We start from the raw sequence: 25,533 nt of genomic DNA, 5'->3' as shown, positions 1-25,533 counted from the left end.
AAGGTTATTTTCTCTTTAATTTGCAAGTAAAAGAAAACACATGCTCACAATTCTACCATGTTAGATGAAAATCAGCCACTGGGATGTTTCAGTCTCCATGGGTTATGGACCAAGGATTTAAGACAGGAAATTGTTGATATTCGCCAAACAGTTTTGGTCCATCAAATTTTATACAGATACAAACCAAAACAGATACAATAACCTAGTGGATGTATCATCAAAACCACTTCTAGACTAAGGGAACAATTTTCTTGTTTAATTGTTCAGAGTTCTACAGGTCACACCTGTTTCTGTTCCTCTAGCCCAATGCAGTCTAACAGCAGATTTTGACCACCCACAGCAATGCATAAAGCAATATTTAGCAATCACCAGACACCAGAGGAGAGAAGAATCCATATGGAATTTCTACTATAAGTAACAAGTTATCTACTTGGCAAAAAATAGTTTTTTTTCATATTTTCAGATAATGGAACAGGTTTCCCAGAAGGTTTGCAGTCTGTCTCCACTCCATTCTTAGAAGTTTTAAGACCTGCCTGGTAAAGCCCTCAGTAACCTGGTCTGTCCTCACAGCTTACCCTGCTTTGAGCAGGAAGCTGGACTGAATGACCTCCTGAGGACTTTTCCAAGCTGCCTCCCATGCCTCTATGTTCTATTGTATATAAAACCCTCCCAAAATTAAGCAGAATTATTCCCCCAGATTTCAATGCTTCTTCATCGTATTACCAACCCACATATCCCAGAGGCTTAGTGATTTACATGAATGTGAATTTAGAGGCAAAAAGAAAAAAAGAGGGGACAAACAGGGGGAAAAAAAAAAGGAATACTTTCTATTTCTTTTAATTCAAAACACTGCTCATAATTTGATGCAGCAGAAGTGTCACATACTGCAGATGTTTCCATCATGTAACAGATACATGATTTCATGCTACACTAACACATATAATTTGTTCCTATATTAAGATGGCCCATAACTACAAACCACCCTTCTGCATAATATATGAAAAACATTTTAGCTGTAATCTGGTTGACTATTTTATAGACAGTGTAAGAAGCTGTGTGAGCTCAGTTTAAACGCTTCATCTGTGCTGCTTGGTTGTGAAACTTGCAAAAATACCTTCTTTTTTTCAGGTTTCTCCTCCTTATGTAACTGTTAATTTACACTTCTATCACTATGGACACTGGAAAATAAAGTATTTTTACATATCAACTATATTACTGATTAGCAAGAGATTATACACATAAATCTAAATAGACTGCTGAATGGACTGTCTTGGCCTCAGTAATTTACAGGAAAAATAATTTATCCAACAAAACAACAAGGCAGAAATGTGAAAATTAGCTCCGTAGAGGATGCTTGAATTGAAGAGCATTTAGTTCTAACATGTGAACCTTCTAGACACTGTATGTCCAACAGGAGCCTGAATCACCTGTCATCTATTTATGGCAGCAAATTTCTTTCAAAGATTAAAACACAGGCTCAGAAATGTATGTGCATGCATATGCCATTTATCAGAGGGTATGCAAACGTCAGACCACGGCACATTCCTCAGAATCACTCAACCTGTGTGAGCTGTGACACTGTAAAAGGAGACCCCTGTAGCATATACCCTGCATACCCTTTATCCAAGTGCTCAGCCCCAATCAGATCATGCAAAGATTCCTTCCTGAGCTGTCTCATCTCTTTGGCTGCAGAGACGTACCTAAAAATTGAGGGATTCTACACACAGGGAGGAAGCACTGGACCCGCTGACAGAGGGGAAATATTCTGGACACAAACCGAATGACACCAATACTTACTTGGCAGGCATTATAAATCAACTGGTGTTCCAATTTTTTGATCCCTAGAATCTGCTGAAACATTTCATAAAGCTGTTCCTTGCTCAGAATCAGCTCTGATACAGCACTTAAGGCCATTCTATTTGGCTGTTTGCACAAGTCCTCTTCTCCCCTGTATATGGCATCGTATTTGGCTAACCAAGAACTTAATACTGTCTCTTTGCTTAATCCATCAATTTCCGGCAAACTTCGGACTCTCTTTTCTATGTTTTTCTTAAAAACATCTCTAAAGTCACTTGCAGAACATCCTCCACTGTGGACCATTCTTGCAACCCGGTCACTCTTGAGAAATACCTTTAAAAGCAGAGAAAAGAAAAGAAACAGTTAGACATGGACACAAATACAAAACAATCCCTGTATAAGGGAATAAAACTACTATTTTGCTTCTACATAAGAGGGCTTTATATGAAAGTCATACAAGCCAAGTTTGTTATGTTTTTCATAAAGAAAAAGGTGATCACATTGAAACCAAGTTTCCACAATGAATAAGTACTTAAACTAAGTAGTTTTACCAGTATTTATGCATAAATTTACAATAGCTAGACTAGATAAACTTTGAACTAACAGCAGCGAATTCAGAACTTACCCACAATGGGACAGAAATCCAGGAGGAAAAAAAGAAAAAAAACAAAAACAAAAAACCCAATAAATCCCCAAAAAACTAAAGAAACAATCAATACTAACAATCGAGAAGATCGAGTTGAAGATACAGAGCTCTTTCTACTACTGTAGATACAATACTGGAGACAATATTGGAGTCTCCATGTAAAATCAAAGGCCAGTATAAAAAAGCCCCTCCCAGATACTCGTACTTTAAGATATGACAAGGCAAATTACAACAACAAACAATTAAATCAGCTCCAGCATTCTGTAAAAACTTTCCATTCTTCAGGAATGCTTGTTTTCATCTCTTCTTTTAGAAGGGCAAGGTTGATCTTTCCAGACACTGTATGTGGCCTGCACATAGCTCATTTATAGTACCAAGCCTCATGACACTGTTTCTCTACAAGATGCAACCTACAAAAAGCTGACAGTGCAGCACTGGTGGGCAGGGATTAAAACTACATCATGCCACTGCAAGGGTAACTCAGGGATAGCCACCTGTCTTCTGCAGCAGAGGGAGACAATCAAGACCCCCCACGCTGCATGGTTCTGCTGCTGGGAGCTGCTTGGGTGCCATAACAACATCCCAAGCACAGCTGAAATGCAAGGAACAGATGAGAAACCACAAAGCTGAAACAGAACCATCACCTTTCTGACTGCCTGCTCTCTTCAGTCAGACGTATGAGCTGGAAATTAAGCATGCATTTTCACACAGTCATTACAGTCACCAAGAACTGTGAAATCATATGTGATTTTGTGAATGGAGATGACTCCAGGTACTATTTCATGTTAGAAGATGGTTTACCTAATAATCAATTATTATAAAATAACCAATAGCCAAGTATTATAAAACATTGCTGTGCTTCACTTTCAAAATACAGAAAAGTGGAGTAGCAGAGGGGCTGAAAAGCTGAGCAGAGATGCAAGCAGATCAAGAGAAATTAATTCTAAAATTTTTAGTGCTTGTCAATGCATGTTCTCTTGTAGCATATTTTAAAATGTGGTTACTTATAAAATGTATTTTTCAACAGATATCCTAACTGCTATTTTTCAGAAGAGCTGCAGATTAAACCTAAATGTATTTGTCCAAAGAGATTATTTAAAAAAACCCCATCACCAATATATGTTAATCATGTTATGCTCTTTCTGTACCATGATACAATCCCTTCTATGTAAACATAATGTCTAAGGTTAAATTCTTACCCATAATGGGACCTGATATACTTACTGTCAATTAATGCTTATATTAATTTCTTCAGGCTACACAAACATTGAATCTCATTTCAAAACAACTAATAGTCAGAAATTCCATTCAGCAATAAAACTTATCAACACAAACAGGTACAAGGATATAACAGAAGTTAAAACTCTGGTTGTTTTAACAGTCTGCAATTACAAATGATTCATTCCTCTAACAGCTTCAGTGGTAAAAATGATGACATCAAACAGCTACTTTGTACTGTTCATAAACAATACTTAATCTTCCATCACATTAGCCTGCATACCCAACAAGAGAAAGCAGATGCAGAAGACAGTGAGAAATTAAGAATATTTATAGACACTCCCCACCCCAACCAAAATCTCATATTCATGCAAGATTACACAACCCGATGTCTTGCTAATATAACTGGCCAACCTTGTAAAAAAACAAAAACAAAACCCAAAAAAAAAAAACCTAAAAAAACCCCAACTCCAAACCTGAAAAATACACACTATAAGAACATAAGCATATCATTCACCTTTCATTACCTTCTTCCAGTCTTATTATTCCAAAAGATTAATCCTGAATGAAAGGGCTGTAAAGCTGCTAGCACTTTCCTTGATCTATGAGCCATACTAATTCAAAATTTATTTGTGACTCTGAAGTCAATTTTCCAAGAGACTTTTTCCCAGGGAAGACCCATTCCATTTTTTAACCACTTAACCAAGGAAGGGAAGCACTATTCTAACACTTGGTGCACATAATATTCACAAAATAATGGCACATTCATGTTAGATGTCAAAGCAATAGGCAAGTGCAAAAAGAAAATACAACCTGCATGTGTCCTTGACTCTAAAATTTTCCCTTCTGATGTGTTTTGGGTCACAAACTGTATTTTTATTAAATTTTAAAACAATTATTCCAAGGTAATTATTTTTCAAGATACAGTGGATATATAAGGAAAGTACTTAATATATAAACCCAAAGTGTGAATAAGAATATGGAAAACATGGTTTGTTCTGATAAAGAGTCCACTGGACCTAAAGCTTTTACTGTACTACTCTTATTTGAGTGGAAATTGACCATTTTTTTTCCTGAGGGGGGGGAAAAAAGGTAACATCATCTTTAAAATTAACTGCTTGCATTTAAGATAATTAAAAAGCAATAATAACATTTTAACAAAACTGTTTCATATGCAAGATGTTGTTTGCAACAGAAAACCATAAGAGACTAGAAATTATATTAGGAATGTATCAAATGTGTCACAAATTTAAAACACTAAGATGCATTAAAAAGCTATTAAGTCTCATTAATCCTGTTCCTGAAAGACATATGGTACACTCCACGTTGAATGTAAAATTCTTTGCTTCATTTAGACTTCTTGAGATTCATCTGCTTGGTTTCAGAGCTTTGAACGATTATATAAACAGCAAAATCATCCCCATGAGGAAAAATATTTTTATTGATATTTATCTTTAAAGCAAAATACTAATTAAGTACATTCACTAAATCTCTGGTTCTTACTGCTTCATTCCTGATCATCAATTGTTCATTAGACTTCGTTCTAATTAAATAATCATTCAAAAACTTACAATGTTAAAATGTTATCTCAAGTCTCCCAACACTAGGGGGGAATTGGAGAAGAAAAATATTAAGAGGTTTGAGTGTAAAGTATAAAATACCAGAACAAGTTATTGTGGGCACAAAGAAATCTAATTCTGCATGAACCAAGATTTGGCAGATCAGCCATGATCTTTTGAAAATCCAAACATTATTCAGAAATATTTTCACAGGACTTTAATGAAGCATTTCCTGCTACTTACCAACATTTTCCAGACTTCCTCAAAGACATCCGGGATTGATGCTGTTGTCAGTCAGCATCTGAACTTCCAGTATCATTACCAGTTTATTGAATCCACAAATCGACATCAACTGTCTGTTTTACTCACTGCTAACAAATTATCAAACACTAAAAAGGAATGCTCTATCAACAAATAAAATGCATTCTGAAGAAAACAGATAGTTCAAATACAGGTTTCAATGAGCCACATACATCCACTTTGAGAAATTTTTTCAACTCATGTTATTTAGAATCCTCCTAAATATTTTTGGAATGAACCACACCTTCAGTTTCTGATGGATAAAGCTCAACTCATTCAAAGGTGCGATAACATGTTAAAAAAAACCCAAAACCAATTGTAATCTACTGAAGCACCGTTTAAATTCACTTTTTTCCCAATCACTACATATACACAATTTCAACTACTGCAAATGCTAGTAAAAAGGCTTAATTCAAAACTGTCTTTAGTACTAGATAATTACATTAAAAGTATATTTTTGTTTAGAAAAATCATTATTTAGCAGTGCCTACAACATATAAAAATGCTCAAAATATTATGGAAAGAACTGATTTTCATTTCAAGAACATACCCCTTAAGTAATTTTTCTATTTATTGGACATAATACCAAATTTAACTAATTATATAATTAGGCAAAAAAACCCATGATTATCTTATTCTCTATTGTAAAGCTCAGGAAAAAGAAAATTCAAGCAAATGCAGTACGACAGGGGGGCAAGAAGGACTCCTAAACCTCTGAAAACTTCTTGCAAGAAGTTTTCTCATCATCTTTTATGGAAAATACGGTGGCAGTATTATACGGTGCTCAAAATGCACACTGTGTCTCTGGGACAGCAAACTTCTAGACATACTAGACACCACCTGAATCAGCTTATTACCTTTCTCACACTACGTATTTCAAGCTGCATAACAGCTTTTCACTTCTGTTGCATTCTGGATGCAAACCCTTGGGCTCCATGCACATTCCAGCACAGTAATGGGTGTATGACGGGTGCACTCAGCCCCATGACCAAACTAACAGCAGCTTGGTACAGGCTCCAAGAGAGGTCATGGCCTGGGCCATAGCTTGGCCAAGAACTCCTCTAGTTCCCATGTGTTCTCTGAAAACCCACAAAGGAGCAGAGTGACACAAGAGAGCACTGGTGCATATGCCTTTGGAACACTGATCAAGTGATTCATACATGAATAGCAGGTGGCTTTTCCAAGACACATTTATCAAGGAACAAAGAAGGTGGTGGGTACAAGAAATCTCATGCATACCTCTCCCACTGCATGTAATTTCACTAAAAGCCAACCGCTGTGTTCCATATATATGACAGATGAAGTGAGTGTTCTTTGAGCTCTCCCAGCTAAACAGCCTGGCTGCATAGCAGTGATCTTCCCTTGAGCCTCTCAAGGCTGAAACCCTTTACAATGGCACATCTTTGTAAGTGACCAATACCGTGTATAGCCTTTTAGTGTGAAAACTTTGATTTGTTCCTTGGTAGCTTTACTTATGCCTTTGTAGTTTTGAATCACTGTTCAAACTGTGCTGCAGAGTAACAGAGTGAACATTGACACTGAACCTTGTTAAACAGCACTTTCACAACACCATATTAACAATGCTTTTGCTAATACCCTTCACAAGGCTTCTTTAAGAAATCTAAATCACCCATTCATGACAAAGTGGAATAAAACCCACAGCCATTGCACAGAGGGCCTCTAAATAATAGGTCACCCAGGAGTTCTGATATCTTCCCACTTCTATTACTGTGATTACTTGTATGCCATTCTGAATTAAGCATGAAACTATCTTTTCTTCCAGACTATGAAGCAAAGGTGTAACAGGAATCTCTGCACTGATACAGACCATAGGAGATGCTTCATTACCTACACTTGAGCATTCATAAGTGATTGTATCAACTGCTCCAACTGATGCAGCGCATTATTTCACCTGTACATGATGTCCTTCTAATTAGGATTATGCAGGTCTCTGTTGGCCTCCTGAAGCTTGCTAAGGAGCTGCAAGAACCACAGTGTGGCCATTGGGCTAGACCAAACAATCCAAACACATTCTTTAATGATGACATTCTTCTAAAGACTCCACCAGAGGCTGACAGAACTGTAAATGTATTTCTGCACAAGGGCCAAACATTGCCCTCCTACAGCAGCACAATGACTGATGAACCCGAGAGTTAACTACTTAGATCTCCAGTGTGTTTATTCAGGACTGCAACTGGTGCTTGGGGCATCCTTAAAACACGCTAATGTTAAAACAGAACCTTCTCATATAACTTAGAAAAAAGGCTGTCATGTAAGGCCTAAAGATATTTTTCTCTGGAGACTTTTTTCAGAAGTACCCTATTACCCAGACACAGACACAGAGCTATGGAGAGCAACATTTTGTTCTTACGGATGTGTTCTTGTCTTAAAGAAATTTCCTTCTCCTTTAAGCTTACCAGAAGCAAAGCTGGAACTATATTAAGATTAATGGCAACTATGTCATATCAGAAATTGTCAATTAAAAAATAAAAATGAAGAGAAGTACCTCTTTTGATAAAGACTGAACAAGGGCAAAAAGAACTTTGATGGAAGTCCAAGGAATATTCAAGTCTTTGAAAGCTTTTCAGGTTTCTGATATACTTTTCTGATGTGTTCTGTACTCAAGCTCCTGCTGTGCTTTGTGCAATTACCAGAACTCTTGCGTTTATGACACACAGAATAATTTTTCCGAAAAAGAAAGCAATTTTCAGGGCTAAATTTAGCTCTAAAATTTCTGCAAAAGACAATGATTTTCTTCCTGCAAACAAAAAGGAATTGAAATAAGTTTCTTATTTAAAAATTGGATGTGACATACATCACCATGTTGTGCTAGAAGCATTACCTGAGGCAAAACAAAGCCTAAGACGTTTACTGTGCATTATTAAATAGCCCCTATGCAGTTACTTCAGCAGCTCTTTAAAGCCTCTCCTGCCTCAGCTCATTAGCAACACTTGTCACTGTCAGGGGATCTCACCAACTTAAAGTCCTTCTTGTTCCACAGGAATAAAAAGTATTCCCATTTCAATCATTAATGTGAGCAATGTTCTCTGGGACCAGCTCTCACACCCCCCAGAAGTTCTACTCTAGACTGAAACCATACAATGCATCACACCAAGAGCTGGGGATAGTTTGATGAGAGAGCAAGAACTTCTGACACTTTGGAGAAGCTTCCACAACTATGCATTTTAACAACAAAGGTTTATTCCTTGTAGCAATTCACATATATCATGCCCAGCAATGTCTGCTGCTATATTTTGGTGCTGCAGAAAAAACATTCTTTCAGATATGATGTTTTCACTGCACTTACAACAATCACAAAAGAAAGAAAAAAAAAAAAAACACATCAAAAATTATTGATATTGTTAAGTTAATATAAGTTGATATTTAGATTAGTTCAACTAAGCACATTACAAGAACAAGATCATTTTTGATCAAAAATAGTTAATGTAGTAGCATCATACATCCAAGAGTAATATCAATTATTTTTATACTCCTTGAATAAAATTACTTCATTGGCTACTGAAATAGCATTTATATTGAAGAAGACATTAATAGTTATCAATGTATTTTAATAGCTACTTTGAATAACTCTTGCCCGCTGAACATGAGTGGAAATTGAGCTAGCTAATGAGATTTGCTCAGTATTTTGAAATCAGAAGCTCTTTTCACATTTTTAGGAAAAAAAAATATATTAGGCATTGCTTGCAGGTCTTCTTCCTCCATTGTTCTCTTTCATACTCTAGAAATATCCTCCAGGCACTATTTTGATTTTTTTACAATGAAATGATCAGATTTAAAGGATCTTATTTTTCAATCTATATGTAAGTCTTCAGAACCTCACCTTCAGGTAAAAGCAAAAGATACTGGTATTTTAAGAAATCACACTTATAAAGTCTGATTACTCTATTTCAGAATTTCTATCATTATTTTGTTGATGAAAGGTTACTTCTCTTAGAAATATAATGCACTGTAGAGTTTTCCCTAATTTTGAGGGGGGGAGAAATCTGAAATAAAAAAACTCTTTAATTTTTGGCTAACAGTGAGGTCACGGTTTTTCTTTCATTTTTAAAACCTCTTTAAAGCAGCACATTACATTAAGGTGAAAAAAAAATTACATAATCATCATCCAAAGAGGTAGAATATTTTTTTTTTTTTTTTTTTTTTTTTTAAATCTACTACCCTTCCTGAGCACACTAAGCTATGATTTCTTCTTATTAAGATTAATGGTTCAGAAACCATCACAAGTTGAAATCGACAGGTGATTTACTTTGCTTTCTTCAGGTCTTTTGGGCACTACAGCTGCACACTGGACATTTACCACTGCTTAGCAATCAGCTATCTGTAAAAAAAAAAAAACACCAAAACCCAAACTCTTGAAAATTAAAATGTGTGCTACTGCTCCAGGGGTACATGCTTGTAAGCATACTACACACCACTGTGCACTGGGATTTGTTCATTGCCAGCTTTTTCAAAATGCACAAGCAATTGCCAGTGTCTACCCAAATTGCTTTTCCTGATGGCAACACATTTCACAGAGCCATGTGCTGCAAGGTTCGTGCCTTGGGCATAAGAACAAACAGAGGTATAGTGACAATCACCATAAAAAATCCACAAAACTCTTTCACCCAGAAGCAGTGTTTTCTCCCGGATTCATTTATTAAAGTTAACCAGCTACCTTTTTGAAACAAGCATATTTATCCTCCTTTCACAGCTGACAACAGCAACAATAGTTTCTGCACCCTAGTGAGACACAATATATAGATTGTTGCCTCCATGAGCAGGGGCGTGGATTACTTTTGCTATGCCTCCCCTGGGAACAGGCACTGCAATCTTCACTCTAACAGTACAATTTCCCCTTTAACCAAGCCCCATTGCTCTGGCATGTTGAGGGACTTTGTGGATCATGGTACTGGCCCTCAGGTGGTAGCAGGATTCTGTAGAAGTTATTCTCCAAATATCACCTGGATGTATTCCTTCCTGAGGGACTCTGCTCACACAGGCAATGAACGTTCACATAATTTCAGAACTCTGCAGGCTGATTCACAGCCAATATTTAACTCTAGCAGCCACAAAGGTGCAAATCTTCCCCAAAGATGATGCCTGAGAACATTCATGCTAGACCCCACGTGAGGGTAATTACAAGCAAACAATTACCAAAATGACTTCTCATCTTCCAGTTGACTATGCCAGAGAGAAATTACCTGATAAACAGGTTAAAAACCAGCAGAAATAGATCTGCTTATTTAAAAATGTTGTGGTGCTTGGTTTGTTGAAACAAGAAGCAGCCAGCTGTTAAAGGAAATCTTTATAATTCTTTGTCCAGTATGGGAAATCTGATGTGCTGCTTGGGAAAAAAAACACTATTCCTTCTGCATATTGCTTTTCTCCTGGCTAGGATAGTGTACAAATGCTGTAGGCACTGTCACGAGGTCTGAAATCACACCTAGATGGTCAACTCATTATCCCTATTTCACTGTGAAAATAATGCATGCATTACTGGATGCTGAGCAGTTTCCATACAGGCCTAGGCTTTTCTATCCATTCACTCTCTCCTGATAAAAAAGCTGTATTATCCCTGTAGATGTTTCTCAAGACATTTAGAAATAGGAGAAAGAAGAGAACACATACAGTGGATCTGGAATAAATCATGAAGTTCAATAGTTCCACAGTAGAAATGTAGGTTTCTATGAAATGCAGGTACTTCAGCTGCCAAGGGTAGATGTAAATTAGCATCACAGCAAGAAAAATCCAACTCCATGCTAGACATGAGATGTTGTCACTTTCTTTTTAATGTATTGACTGATACAGACCATAAGCACAGTGTTCATATTGAGCAACTCACAATTCCAAAGGGAGGGAGAAGAGTTTTATGCTTTGACGAACAGATTTATTTACTTGCAAGTTGAATGCAGGGATTGTCTTGTCACCAAGCCAGGTAAGTCACCAGCAACCTATTCTTCTGCTATTTTCCAAACTTATTCAAGAATTGGCAATTAAAGCAGACATGGAACTGCTTCAGCAGGGAAGTACAAAGCAGAGGTTTTCCTTGACCGTGTAAGGAATTTGTTCCTCCACTGTGCAGGGTTTCAACATGCTCACTCTCCTTGATTATATCCACCACCATCTACTTGACAAAGAAGTAATTTGCACAGCCTCTTTTTACCAAAGTGCATTTTCTTGATTAGTAAAGTGAAATTTAATGAATGCATTAAGAGCTGATCAGCACATTGCTTCCAGAGTTTCTTTCCTCTTTAGAAGAGAGGTAACAGCTTGCTCTCCAGTACGCTGGTTTTGCCTGACCAGAACTCCTCCCTTTGGTGTCCACTGGAAAGTTCCAGGTTATGAGAATTTCAAAGGGTCTATTTTAGATAGCCTAAGACTGAAAAAGGCTGTTAAATTGAATGTGTAATGCAGCATGCCTTGGTGATGTGACTGTAAAAAGGCTTACTCCCACCTCACAATTGGTCCCTATTTTCCAGAAAATTCCATAGGGAAGGTGTCCAACCCTGACTATGAGGGAAGAAGATGAAGGACAACAAAAGCTTACAAAAATAATAAAGCAGAAAGAAGAAAACAAAGATTGAAAAAAAGAAGACTTGAAAAAGGAAACATATTTACACAGAAATAATGAGTAGCAAACAGTCATGTTAAAAAGGATTAGGAAAAAAAACATTTACTTAGCATATTTATCTATTTCACAATCAACAGATGATAACTAGTTTATGCAGAACTACCTCTGGTACTTGAGGAAAACACACACCTGCTTAAAACTCATATTTTCATTTGCCTTGCTAAAAACCCCCTCAGTTCTCTGGCTTTTTGATGTTTACTCAGTTCTGTACAACTCACAAGAAGCCCCAGCACTTTATCTCTTATGATAGTGCTACCTCTTAGGATAAAATGTTACTAAATATAAAATCCAATTTCTTGCATTAACTGTGAGAAAAATTGAAGTAAATGGGCAAGTACAATAAAGAAGGGAAAATAGTCCTTCACTTCTCTAAATTTTCATCTGGAGTCACTTGTGTTGTAGTTTTTATTCCACTTGACTGAAAGTGGAAGTTATGTAAGTGACAGTTTTCATCATTGGTATTGCACTGGGTTCATTTTGTCAGAGATGAAAAGCACTAGTTATTTCACTTCCCTATTACCATTAATGTACTTCTGCATTAACCATTTCCACCTGAGTATAGATTAATAGATTTTAGTTCAAATGAGCATACTACTGTATCTCTGTTTTTCAAGTACCAGGCACTCTATAGACAGACCAGGCCTGCTGAGATCCTTTCAGTCCTATTGCCCACCACCACCCGAAACATTTTCATGCAAAGTGAGGACACTCTTTAAGAACATATATTTTTTTCCTGATCAATGCCACTTTTTCATTTCCAGCTTATGTAATCTGCTGCTGCAGCTGAGTGCTCAAAAAGGACATGAGCAAATAGAAACTGGGCTGAAGCCACCTGAGATGTTGTCACTTAGCATTTTCTTTTTTCTGTTTTAGCAAATGAAAAAGTGCCAGAAAACTGACACTGTACTAATTAGCTTTAGTGGCTTATTTTTTGGGGGGAGTAGGAATGGCACTGTTGGGTGGGGAGAAAGGTTAAAGCACTGACTTCACCCTGTGGCCTAAGGAAACCAGAAAACAACTGGCACATCGTAAATACTGCAAAACCTTGGTAGTCACCGGAAAAGAAGGACAAGAGTAGACCCTCTTAAGCCTTTGAAGGCTGATTGATGATGCCCTGCCTATCAACATGGCACCTTTCTCCTACTGTGATCCCTAGGATTTAGGACAACAGACATCTGGGAATAAGCAGACACTTTCCAGCTATGAAGAAACTTTTTTTGCATCCTGTGAAGGGTGACATCATTTTAAAAGTATTCTCGAGAATCAGATGTAGTGTGCAGAAGTGGCAGAACAAAATATCAGTGAGAAAGAACCACAGCTTTGTACTTTGCACCCCAAATAGAAAAGGCTGCTTGCACCTCCTGCATGACCCAACAGCTGCTAGGGCAGCTCACCACAGCTGTTTTAAAAATAATTCTGTCATTACTGAAATACAGGAAGTAAGAACAAATAGGCTGAACAGGAGAAAAGAAGGTGATAACTACCACAGGTATCTAGAACTGCTTGACTGTAGTCAAGTAACTAAAGAGATGCAAACTAGAAGATTAAAAGAGTAGAAACTGTCCTACAACCCATGTTTAGCTATGCAATTCACCTGTTTTAGACACCTTTCCATAAGCTGAGCAAGGATACACTGCTCCAGAGGACAACCCAGAGCTCCTAATGCAGGCTCTGTTTTGAAGCACTCCCTAGAGGAACCTCTCTTGCCACAATGGGGACAGAGAAGCTTGCAAAGATTCATTGTCCAGACTGCTCTACAAAACATCCCAAGGCAAGTGGTGCGAATGCCTTCCACAAGTTCTAAACAGTCACAGACTTCAAATAGTTTGGAGAGAATCAGGATGGAACAATGCAGATGAGTTTAAATACAAGCTGATATGATAGATAATACTAGTTTTGTGATGGGAATGTATTTGGTGTTAAACTGCTCCTTGCTTCTCTCAAAAGACAATCTGTACTTCAAAGTGGTTCTGTATTAAGAGGAAGATAAGAACAATGAAATGTAAGTGCATATGCAGGCAGGGAAAATGCATCATGAAAATGGGAGTGCTTGGGGAATTGTTTGCTATGTCTTTGCACTTAGAATGCATTATTATTTGTGTGGACATTTCTAAACAGCAACACCATCTCATCACTCATTAGAATGCATTTCTATTCCAGAAAGTTATAAAAGGATAGTCAGGGCTGGCAGACACTAAGCCATTGGCCTGTAAGACTTACCTGCTAACTGTAGTCTTACAAATATTTTTTATTCCAATACAACTTTCTCAAAAAAACCAGCCTTTATTATAAAAACATTCCCTCTCTCCCTCTTTATTAAGTGTAATCTTTGTGTGTCAAAAAACAACAATACATTTTCCTTGATTAATTTTTCCCAAGGGCAATCAATTCATAGTGTCGGCAGGAAAAGTTATAATACACAGAAAAAGCTTCAAAATGTATTCTAAATCTTAAATCCTTCCTTAGATTTAATAATCACCCTGCTGGCTGCACTTCAGACAGCAATGCTTCAATGGGAAGATTAATGAAGAATTGGTCTGCAGTTTAATCCCTCTAGATTTTAACATGCAGAATGCAAACTTTTACAAGTTGGACTATTTTTATGCATTCCAATTATATGTCAAGGTCCAGATAGCTTTAATGGTAACTTTGAGGCTCCTTAGTCATAGTTTGCTCTCTCTTTAGAGTACTTCATTTTAAAGAAATTATTAATTCATTACACTTCAACATTCTCTAGACCATTTTAAAGATTTTCTTTCAAGACATCTCAAGTTAGAAACACCTTCAACTTCTTATTTATTTGTTTTATACAATCACCAACTATTTTGCCTTGCTAGTAGTATTCTACTGCAAAGATTTGACTTTATTTTATTTTGCATTCTAAATTTAACTTAGGACACAGAAAGTGAACAGTAAGTTCTTCTCTACAGCCACACCAGCCAGCTATTGCCTCTGCCCCTGACAGGAGCAACTGCTGCCTGTCAAGCTCCCGCTGCCCCTAACCTCCAAGGTGTCCATACTGCTCAGTTAATGCCTGAAGTTATTTACCGAATATTATTATAGAAATTACTAAAAGAATGGTAAGGTGAGGTAAGAAAATTTGCACCCAGGCTGGGATGATGGGGAAGACATTGTCCATATGCCTTTATGCTCCTCCCTCAGCATTTCCACAGCCATGCCTTTCCTTTCCTGGGCTTCCAGAGGGAGGTGCTGATGATAATAGCAGAACAACCTATCAAACTTTGTTTGCAATTAATGGGGAAGTCTGAAATTATTACAGTCAGAGGAACCTCTTGCCTAGAGATAACTATGGTTGTGTACCAAGGGACAAAACCTAGTTATCTCTCCAGGCTAATTCAAGATCCTACAGAATTTTGTTGGACAGTTACACATAGAAGTAGGAAAAAGATATATCTTCGCAGAGCTCTTATAATTGAGGGCCCCTCCCAAAAAAACCCCCGAGGTCCTGAACTTTTTTGCTTCACAGCCCCCAGCAACAAGTACAGTGTGGAGAACTGAGGATGGAAAAGAAAAAGAACAATACCATTATGTTGAAAAGTTCTCCTCCAGTTTGTGCCCAGTCTGATTTCAAATTCACCCTAAAAAGACTTCACCTCTTTCTCTTTCCTCTAATTATGAGCACCAGTTTTAATAAACTAGAAAGGTACAAGAATGTATGCTTACTTTTTAGCTTTGTCTCTTAAATGACAGTAGCACCTATATTCCAAAATGTTTTCAAGCTAAGCCAGTCAAGAGTTTTGGCAAGAAATGCAAACAGTTTACAAGTCAAATGCAATAAACAAACAAACATTACCCTCCTGCTGTAAAAGCAGCTCTACTTACACCAAGATAAAGCTTAAGTTATTTGGTTATTGTGACTAGCCTATTAGTCAACATCATAATGCATTTTTAATGCCCAGAAAGAAGACACACATCTCTGGTCACCCATAAGGTTAAATCTTGAACACTGCAAAGACAAAGTCTGATTGCAAATTCTTCTTGTTTTAGTCTTTCTACCATTATTCCACTCAATTTCTAGTCATAATTCCACTAATGCATAATATTTTTCAATTTTATTACAGCTTCTTTTAGACTATTCTCAAAACACATTTCCCACTTACTTATCTAAGAAGCAGACTTACACTGATCTAAGTAGTTTTTATAAAAAAAGTAACTCAATTTTGCATCAGGCTATTTGGAAACATTTGCACTATTCATCTGCCAACTTCTGAAACACATTACTCATACGAAGAGCCTTCTGTCATCTTCTAACACAGATTTTCTAATTTGATGGTCCGAAGAGCCCAGAATAATCCCTAAAGGTTTTTTTATTTTAATCATAAATTTTATGACAGCCAGAAACAACCTCTTTATCATGGTCACTTCTACAAACGATTGTACATTTCAAAACACTTATTATTACTGACAGGTTAATTTACTGTAGAATTTGCATGTTTATCATAATCACTATTTAAAAACTGAAAAAAAGATCAGTTACAATAGAAGAAGTAAGCTTGTACTTTGAATTTGTATTGTGGTGTCATTTCAGAATCATAAAGCATGAAAAAGACAAAAAGCTAGAGAATTTGAACACGTAAGGGGTAAAGATTACGAAAAGGAAAAAAACTGTAACAAGAAACACACTATTGGAAGGTAAGTCTAATACTTGCTGCAGTCACAAAGTCAGTATGCAATGTCTGCCCAACAGACAAAAAAAGTGAACTCTATTTTCAAGTCAAGGAGAAATGAGGTTTTTTTTTTACAAGACTGTCAAATTTGAACTACAAAGCCCGGCACACTGGAGCAAAGCTGTGCAGCAGCTCTTCCACATCCCAAAGCACGTGCTCACGGAGCAGCCACAGCTAGGAAGATGCACACATGGAAGCTACAGCAAATACAAGAATGTTGCCTTGGCATTACCTGGAGCTGCCCTCACTCTTGCCCAGCACATCCAATTGGTTTTGGCAGGCACTTCTTCACATGCTGGCAGAGCCAAGCTCAACATCTCAAGTTATTGTATGTTTTGGCTGGTTGCATTTGTAATCTGTCTGCATTAAGTTATACCAAAAACTTTGGAGCTTCCAGGCACAGAGCAAGGTTCAGCTTAGCTGTGCAATCCAGAAGCAATCAGACTGTAATATCATTAAGTAAGAAACTGGCAGTGGAACCATCATACACACAATTCATAAACACATTGTCAAAAAGCAGGAAAACTTCACTGTCATACACAAGCTTTGATCTTTTGGGATGCAAAGAACAACAAAGAATGCCAAACTAAGAAGGCATTTCTAGATTTAAAATAAATTAAAAAATTAATTTTAGATTTAAATTAAAACTTAAAAAAAGGCAGTTATGTCTCAATGCCAGCAACGGAAACAGATTTACACTGAAATCTGACCAGATTTTAGCTTTCTTTCAAGTAAAGGTTCATGCTAGCTTGCAATATTTCTCAGTACTTAATTAAAAACAAGATGCTAGCTTTTCAACCCCAAATTTTCCTCTTTATAGCCTGTAAGGCTGGGAACACTCCCTGCTGGAATATTCTAGCAGGATACCCTAGGAGATAACCAAGAAGATACATCTTCCACTCATCCAAGGTCTCCCCTGACTCTGTGTGCAGGAGCCACTGAAACATAGCCCAGGCCCCCTTCTCATGGCTACCCAGACATATTCAGAATTAACACCAAACTGAGCAAAGGTGTTAAACTGGGTGCAGTTTTCTTCATCATAAGAACCCTCCATGCACGGTTTTCTTCATAAAAAACACTGTTTATGAACAGCACCCATTTTTGAACATTATGCCCATTGACTTAAGGGGTAAGGAAATCACAATCTTAGGGGAAAAATGGCAGTTTTGTTACATATTGTCATATATGGTATGGTTCCACCCCAAAAGTAACTTAGGAATCCTAATTTGCTAGCACTTTCTGGATATTATGCTACACTTCATTTAGTGGTTTTTGGTTGGTTGGCTTCAGTTTTAGAATAAACCCAAGGCTGGGCTTCCAGTCTGCAGCTTTATTTAGAGAACAAAAAACTGAAGGATTGCAGACAGCTTCAAAATAATCCATAATACCACAGAGACTTTACATAAATGCTATATAAGCAATATGAATTTATGACTCAACACAGTCATAGAGATCAATGTTATCAACCTAAAACTCAAAGGAACTGTTACTGACTTCCTCATCTTTTTAGATAACATCTTCTGATATTTCAGTTGGGATCAGACAAAATAATTTAGTTTTTCTCATTTTATCTAGTTGAGAACTCTACAAACAGTGTCAGAAAAAAGTGACATTTTCTAATTTGTGCAAATAAGAAAAGAAATGTACCACAGATTGTGGTTGTGTACCCAGCCACAGAGAGATGGCTTCTCTCCTGACTTCCCCTATTTTACTCCTGCTGGTGTTTAACTGGGTGCACTTCACTTTGTGTTTTTATGTAATGATTATGAGCCACACGCTACATGAAGAAAATACTACTGAAGTTTCTTCAAATGTCACAACAGAATCATAATTATCCATATCTAAAAGTAAAGAAGTATGGAAAAGGCTTGGAGGGGAGCATCATCCTTTATTAAAAAAGAAAATTGCTATCTGTGGATAAAGTTTTAATCTGCTACAGAATGCTGGAAAAGAGGTGCAGAAGCATTGTCCAATTATTTTCCATATTACCATTGAAGTTCTTTCACTGATGAAAGTTGAGTTATTGTGTTTGCATGGAGTTACACTCCATCACTTAAATAATGACATCTAACAAGGCCAATAATACTATAATTCAATTTCCCCTGCAAATTATTAAAGTGCTAGGAAAAAGTAGTAATCTTGAGCAAAAATGCTTATGACAATCTGAGACTGGCAGCCACCAAGAGGCAGCCAATACCTCTTGCCCGAGTTCCTCATCAAGTGTTCAGTGGCTATCTGGCAGCTGACTCAAATCTGCTTTTTATCTCAATTCCATGACTCAGTCATATAAATTGAGGAGCTGATCCAGCTGAAAATTAACAAGAAATGTATAATTGAAACAACCTGCTCTATCTCTCTATGAGCTGACAAACCTGCCTCACAGCTTGGCTATGGACTGGGTACAGTGAGATGGGGGGAGAGAAACCTTCCCACCAGCAGTTTTCACTAAGGTCACCTTAAATTAATTCTCAAACCACTATATTTGAAAGCATTTACACAGACATCCTAAAAACCATTTACTCTTTGCATTTATTTAAACCATCAAATATTTAAGTACTTGTGGCATACAGACATCAGAAGCAAGGAACTGGAAAAACTCAGGGGCAGACCTCAGAAGAATCCTGCAGCTCTGATGGTAGGAATTTACCACACAGCGGAAATTCCAGGCCTAGGTGCCTCCACATGCTAAAAGCATTGTACCAGAAGGTCTGGCATAACATTACAGGGTCCACAGATGTCTAAAGACAGACAAGAGGGATGCTATCTAAAGATCTTATTTCTCTTCAGAGCTCCACTGTCAAGCATCAAGCTGGCTGACCTAACCTGACTCACAGGAGAGAAATAGAAATGGTCAAATAATTTAACTGAGACACAGGCAAGAAGCCACTTCCTTCACAATGTGAGGTGATGGAGGTTGGAAGAATGAAAATTCTATCTCCTATTTTCTAAAGAGCGAGCTCTCCATCAATGAGGAGACTGACTTTCCTCAGGTCAAGGAGCCTTTTCCATCTTCCTAATACAGCTGAGACATGGATTAATGATATTACAACATTCACCTGGGAGGAAGCAGTGTTTATTCTTAGTTCCTCTCTTAGGCCCAGTAAGCTGTTTTAACCAGCAACAAATTAATTTAAAATACATAAACACAAGCATGGACAAATCACTGGAGAGATCTGAGAAGCCTCAAAGAAGATAAAATGCCAATGGAGTAGACAGAAAAATAGATGAACGCTCTGGAGAAGCTATTGCTGTTGTAGTTCCTGAAGTCAGAAACTTCTTACAAGCTTAACTGGACTTTGTTTACATCTTTAGAAAACAAATATTTAACCTTCTGAGCAAGGAATATGACTCAGTTACCATATGTGAAGTCTGATAAGGGAAACCTAGCTTATATTTAACTAATATATCAAGGCTGTAGTTATTCTAATCTTAAAGGGTCCAAGCAACCATCTCATACAAAGCTCTACCCAGAGAGTCAATGACTATCATATTAATTACTGTGATAGTACTTTTTTCTATGCTAACAAGACATATAGCTAGAATTGTGTTTTCTTTTGCCAGACTAAAACTAGCTTAATAGAAGTTATAGGTATCAGTTAGAAAAGATGCTGAGTAACACCCTTGGCATTTTAATTTAAAGAATTTGTTTTTTAATTCTTCTATGAATTAAGAAGTGCTGAATTAGGGGCAGAGAGAATGTATTTTTGTCTTGGTACCTACAGAATTTCTCTTCTCTGCTGCCCCCTATGAATATTTCTCTTATCAATTTTCTACATTTAATATATTCTCAATTATACTGGTTGTTATCAATTACACATGTTTTACACCCAGTTTAATTGCAGGCTCTCCTTCCTCGTGGATATGCTTGCTTTTATCCAACACATTCACAACTACAGTTTCTGGGCAATCAACTTTTATTAAACTGCTCCTAATTTTCCACATCCATTTTCCCCTTCCCGTCCAGTGAATCTTAACAGTTTCTTAAGCTTCAGGAACTTTAGCAATTCTTTTATGATTTAGAAACTGTGAGAGTAGTTGCATTTACTCCAGCAGCCTTGCTGAAGAGTCTTTATAATCTGCACTCTGGTTACAAATAAATATAAAATATAAATATGCAAATTTAAACACATAAATATGCAAACATATATATATATATATATACATACACACACACACACACACACACACACACATGATGTTCTTTTCTATGGCTCTTTTACTTCTGCTATATCCCTTTTTGGACATGGAACAAATGTAGCAATAGACAGCAATTAAAGTCACTAAAATCATTACAGTTTGATATCCTGGGTGCATTGGGAAGAGTGTGGCCAGCACGTTGAAGGAGGTGCTCCTGCTCCTCTACTGGCCCTCCTGAGGCTGCACCTGGAGTGCTGTGTCCAGCTCTGGGCTCCTCACTACAGGAGAGACAAGGAGCTACTGGAGAGGGTCCTGCAGAGGTCACAAAGATGATTTTGAGACTGGAACACCTCTCTTAAGAGGAAAGACTTGCAGGAGCAGGGCTTGTTTAGTTTAGGGAAGAAGACTGAGAGGGGGGGTCTCATAAATATGCATAAATATCTCAAAGGCAGGTGCCAAGAGATGGTGCCAGACTTTTCATCAGTGCCCAGTGACACGAGGTGCAAAGGCCATAAAGTAAACCTCAACCTAAGACTTCATGTTAAGGATAAAAGAGCACTGGAACAGGCTGCCCATGAAGGTCTCCCTGTCTGGAGACATCCAAAATCCACCTGTATGGGTTCCTCTGTCATCTGCTGTAAGGGGCTCTAACTCGGCAGGAGGTTTGGACTAGATGATATCCATAGGTCCCTTCCAACCCTAACTTTTCTGTGATTCATGCAGCATAATTATGGTTTTGTTTTCTTTCTTGAGTAGTTTTCCTTCTGCAGAGTTATTACTTATTCTCTACAGATCATAGTTTTGGTTCCTGCCATCTGAAAATTCGCTGCACCTGAAGATATCTGTCCCTTTCAAATAAGAACCATTTTAAAACTACTCTCTTGGATTACTAGAAATAATTTTCAGCTCTTAATATACATGTTCTGCTTAATTTAATTTCTTTAAATTTTTTCCTATTTATTGGGGGTTTTTACAGACTTCTTCCTATTTTGTCTAAAGTAGGATGTTATGATTTCATTTACAAACAATGCATTGCATTGAAGTTATTGCTTTCTCCTATAGTTTGTTTTTAAAAATCTGGTACAATCTTTTTCCAATTTTCATCAACCTAGTTCTTTTCTGGCTTAGATAATGCCCATCTTTTTCATACAGCCCTCTGGCTGTCTAAACTTAAGCTAGCATCTTAACAAACCTCCTCCTCCTCACAACATTTTCCTCAAGAACATACTGAAATGCTCCCAGCACAAGGCACAGGGCCAGCTAAATAGGCAGGATGAGCTTCAGAGTGCTGCCATGGAAATTCTACTCTTTAAGTCCTATTTTTACATGACCCAAAAGATATTCCTTAGAAGTCCTATAAGAAAAACCATTGCAAGAAGGTCTAAAAAGAACTGATGGTATTTTACAACCAGCTACATGAAATCTCCAATCCAAGCTACCTAAAAATAATTTTTCCTTAACTTTCCCCTCCTTATAAAAGAAATTAAGAAACAAGTTTCTCCCACTCTCAAACAGAAATCGGCACACTGCATGAAGAGCCTTCTCTTCTACCTCTGAAGCTAATTTTTCTTTATTTCTTATGTTTAAGACTGTTGCTTTCATCATGGCTACAAGACATGTATGATTAGAAGTATTTTAACATAATGAACACTTCTTTTATTTTAGGGTGCTTGAGGTAGATGTTTTGGCAGGCAAGGCTGTTGGCTTTTTACATGTTTTCTTTGAGACTGGGTACCTCCTTTCCTTCCCTACACTTGGTTATCCTGTTTGTCAGTCAGTGCAATACAGCTGACACCACCCTCACCAAAGTTTCTCTTCCAGAAGTGCGGTTCAGGATGCTGTTGGCAGACAGAGGAGCCCTGGGAAGCAGCACTGGGTGCCTTGCACATGGCAGCAGTCTCAGACCAGCTATGGAACTCACAGCCCAGCCAGCAGCACCCCATTTGGTCAGCACTCTTTCCCATCAGGTGAACAGTGCAGCCATGCAGCATGGCATGGAGATGCAGAAACAGGACATCTGGAGCTCTCAGAGAAGAAAACCAGAACAAGGAACAAGATTTAAAGTTGCTCTGGCCATGGTTGTAGCAGTCAGGCAGTGTGCTGCAAAAGCACAGCCAAGGAATGAAACAAGTGGCAATACCAACACTCTCAGCTCTGAGGCTTCTGAGGGCTCCTGACAGACTGCTCCATCTGCCCTCCTGAAGGATAATTTTTTAATGTGGCTTAAGCATCACCAGTACCAAAATGCTGTAACAATAATTTTCCTCTGCTGTAACCAATTTGTTTTCCTGCCTCTAGCTTTTGGCTTTACTAATAAGCTGTCAATTAGTTATGCAAATTTGAAAAACAAACATTCAGCTCTGCTTATGGCAACCTCTTGTTCATTGCCATCCAAGTTCACTGGGTCTGTATTGCAGATGATGAATATGATTATCAAGCCCAGCCCCCACAGAAGGCAAGGCAGCACCAGCAGTTTTCTTTTTAAAATATAGACTTATATGCTAGAACTGTAAATAAATGTGTGCAGTTTTGGATGACATTAGAAAGATATTAGCTATTGGAGAGCATCCAAAGGACAGCAATGAAGATAGTGAAGGGCCTGTAGGTGAAGCCCTGTGAAGAGTGGCTGAGGTCATTGATCTGTTCAGCCTGGAGAAGAAAGAGGAGGTTGAGGGGGAACCTCATTGCAGTTACAGCTTTCTCATGAGGGGAAGAGGAGGGGCAGGCACTGATCTTTTCTCTCTTGTGACCAGTGACAGAACCCAAGGGAGTGGCCTAAAGTTCTGTCAGGGAGGTTTAGGTCGAATATTATGAAAAGGTTCTTCACCCAGAGGGTGTTTGGGCACTGGAACAGGCTCCCCAGGACAGTGGTCACAGCACCAGCCTGACAGAGTTAAGAGGTGTTTGGACAATGCTCCTGGGCACATGGTGTGACTCCTGGGGATGGTGCTGTGCAGGGCAGGAGCTGGATTTGATCCTTGTGGATCCCTTCCAACTCAGCATATTCTATGCACATAAAATTCCCACCAAGTTTTGGTCCATTATTCACCCTTCATCTGAACAGACAATCACTGGAAAAATCTGTTTTAAATCCTGCTTTTTAAAACACCGTATCTCATTATTTTTCAGGAACTCCCAACAAATTTCAACCAACTTCTATGTAAGGCAGAAAGCTGGTTTCTTGGACTTGGACTGGACATGTTGATACTTTGCACAGATGTAACAAATTTCTAATTTAAACAGACCTGTCAATCCAAAGGCGAGCAGCAGAACCTTAGCACTTCTACAAAATGTAGCCTGATGTGCTGCTCTAGTCCAGAATAAATAAATTTCTGAAGGCTGTAATACGATGAGTCCCTTGCTGAAGCTCTGTTAATTAGCTAGATGTGTGCTGAATTTTAAGTGTAAATGGCCTCCCTTGTAGCTGTTTTTCATGAATGCATTTTATTTCACTAATGGGTCATGCTTAGGCCATCTGCCCAACCCATGATCAGGCTGACAGGTAGCAGCTGGATCTCATCACACAACAACATGTGAATTACAAGCACCAAGAACATTTTATAGAAATCACCTTTAAAAGTGTCATTTTGTGACCTTTTCTGACTTCCATTTTAAGCTTCTGTATATTCCAGACCCACTTTACCTTCTTTTACCACAATGCTTACTCAGTTAATAAACAAAGTAAAGAAAAAGTCCCCAAAAAAATCCAACACACCCCCACATGCACACACACCTTCTACCATAGATTAGATATTTTGTACTCATTCTGAATCTCTGAATTGCAGCGGGCTTATGTCTCCAGTGGATTTCAACCAGCAACTGTTTCATGTTCACAAATTTGTAAAATTTAGAAATGTGTTTCAAAGAATTTAAACTTCTAAATTTTGAAGAATTTAAAGAATGTGTTTAAAGAATTGAACTAAATGCTTTCATTAGTTCAAATAGTCTAATAAATATTATTCAGTTGTTACATTGGTATCCAGCAAAAGACTGGTGGACACTGAAGTCCTGGGCATTTCCTCAAACAAAGCAATGGACTTGAACGTGCAGCAGGTGCAAGAGACCTTTCTGCTATCCTGCTCTTTGCAGAGAACAAGGAGATAGAAATGTATAAAGGCTGCTTCAGTGCGAGTATCAAGGGCCTTCTGGTGCTGAAGGCAACAAACTCCAGCTCAGAGACCATCATAAGGCTAGCTGTAACAGTACTTGACAAGAAAAGTAGACTTCTTTTTCAAATCACCAGCTCCTGTGTCAAATTCTGTTGAGTGGAAAGGGAACTCATTGTCTTTAACAAAAGCTGTTAATGTGTCCACACCACTATTTAACCAACACCTTTTCTGACAGTACGACAGCATGAACTTAACATTCATTAACATCTCTTCTAACCTAGGCTAACAAGCAAATCAAGACCACTGCCAAAAATTAAATTTGCAGACTATAATAAGTAACTTTTTCTACATTGTTAACATCAGTGTATTTTAACAGCTTTAAGTAAAAAAAGGTTTTCCCCCTCTCTAAACAAACAGTAATAAGAAGGACATCTTATTTCTGATTACA

General features: G+C 37.8%; 1 protein-coding gene across 8 annotated transcripts in view; it reads right to left on the bottom strand.

Annotated features, from left to right (window-relative positions):
- Window positions 1-25,533, bottom strand: part of CADPS2 (calcium dependent secretion activator 2) — a 283,784-nt gene that overhangs the window by 185,410 nt on the left and 72,841 nt on the right. For all 8 annotated transcript variants that reach the window (XM_086886988.1, XM_086886989.1, XM_086886992.1 and 5 more), the window contains exon 3: window positions 1,798-2,130. In XM_086886988.1, coding sequence (XP_086743114.1) covers window positions 1,798-2,130 — 333 coding nt within the window. The remainder of the gene's footprint in view (window positions 1-1,797; window positions 2,131-25,533) is intronic.

This window comes from Cyanistes caeruleus, chromosome 4, assembly GCF_971803275.1.
Source record: "Cyanistes caeruleus chromosome 4, bCyaCae1.hap1.1, whole genome shotgun sequence".
Taxonomy (NCBI): Eukaryota; Metazoa; Chordata; class Aves; order Passeriformes; family Paridae; genus Cyanistes; species Cyanistes caeruleus.
Note: the sequence above shows the minus strand (reverse complement) of the source record. Positions and strands in the feature narration are given on the sequence as shown.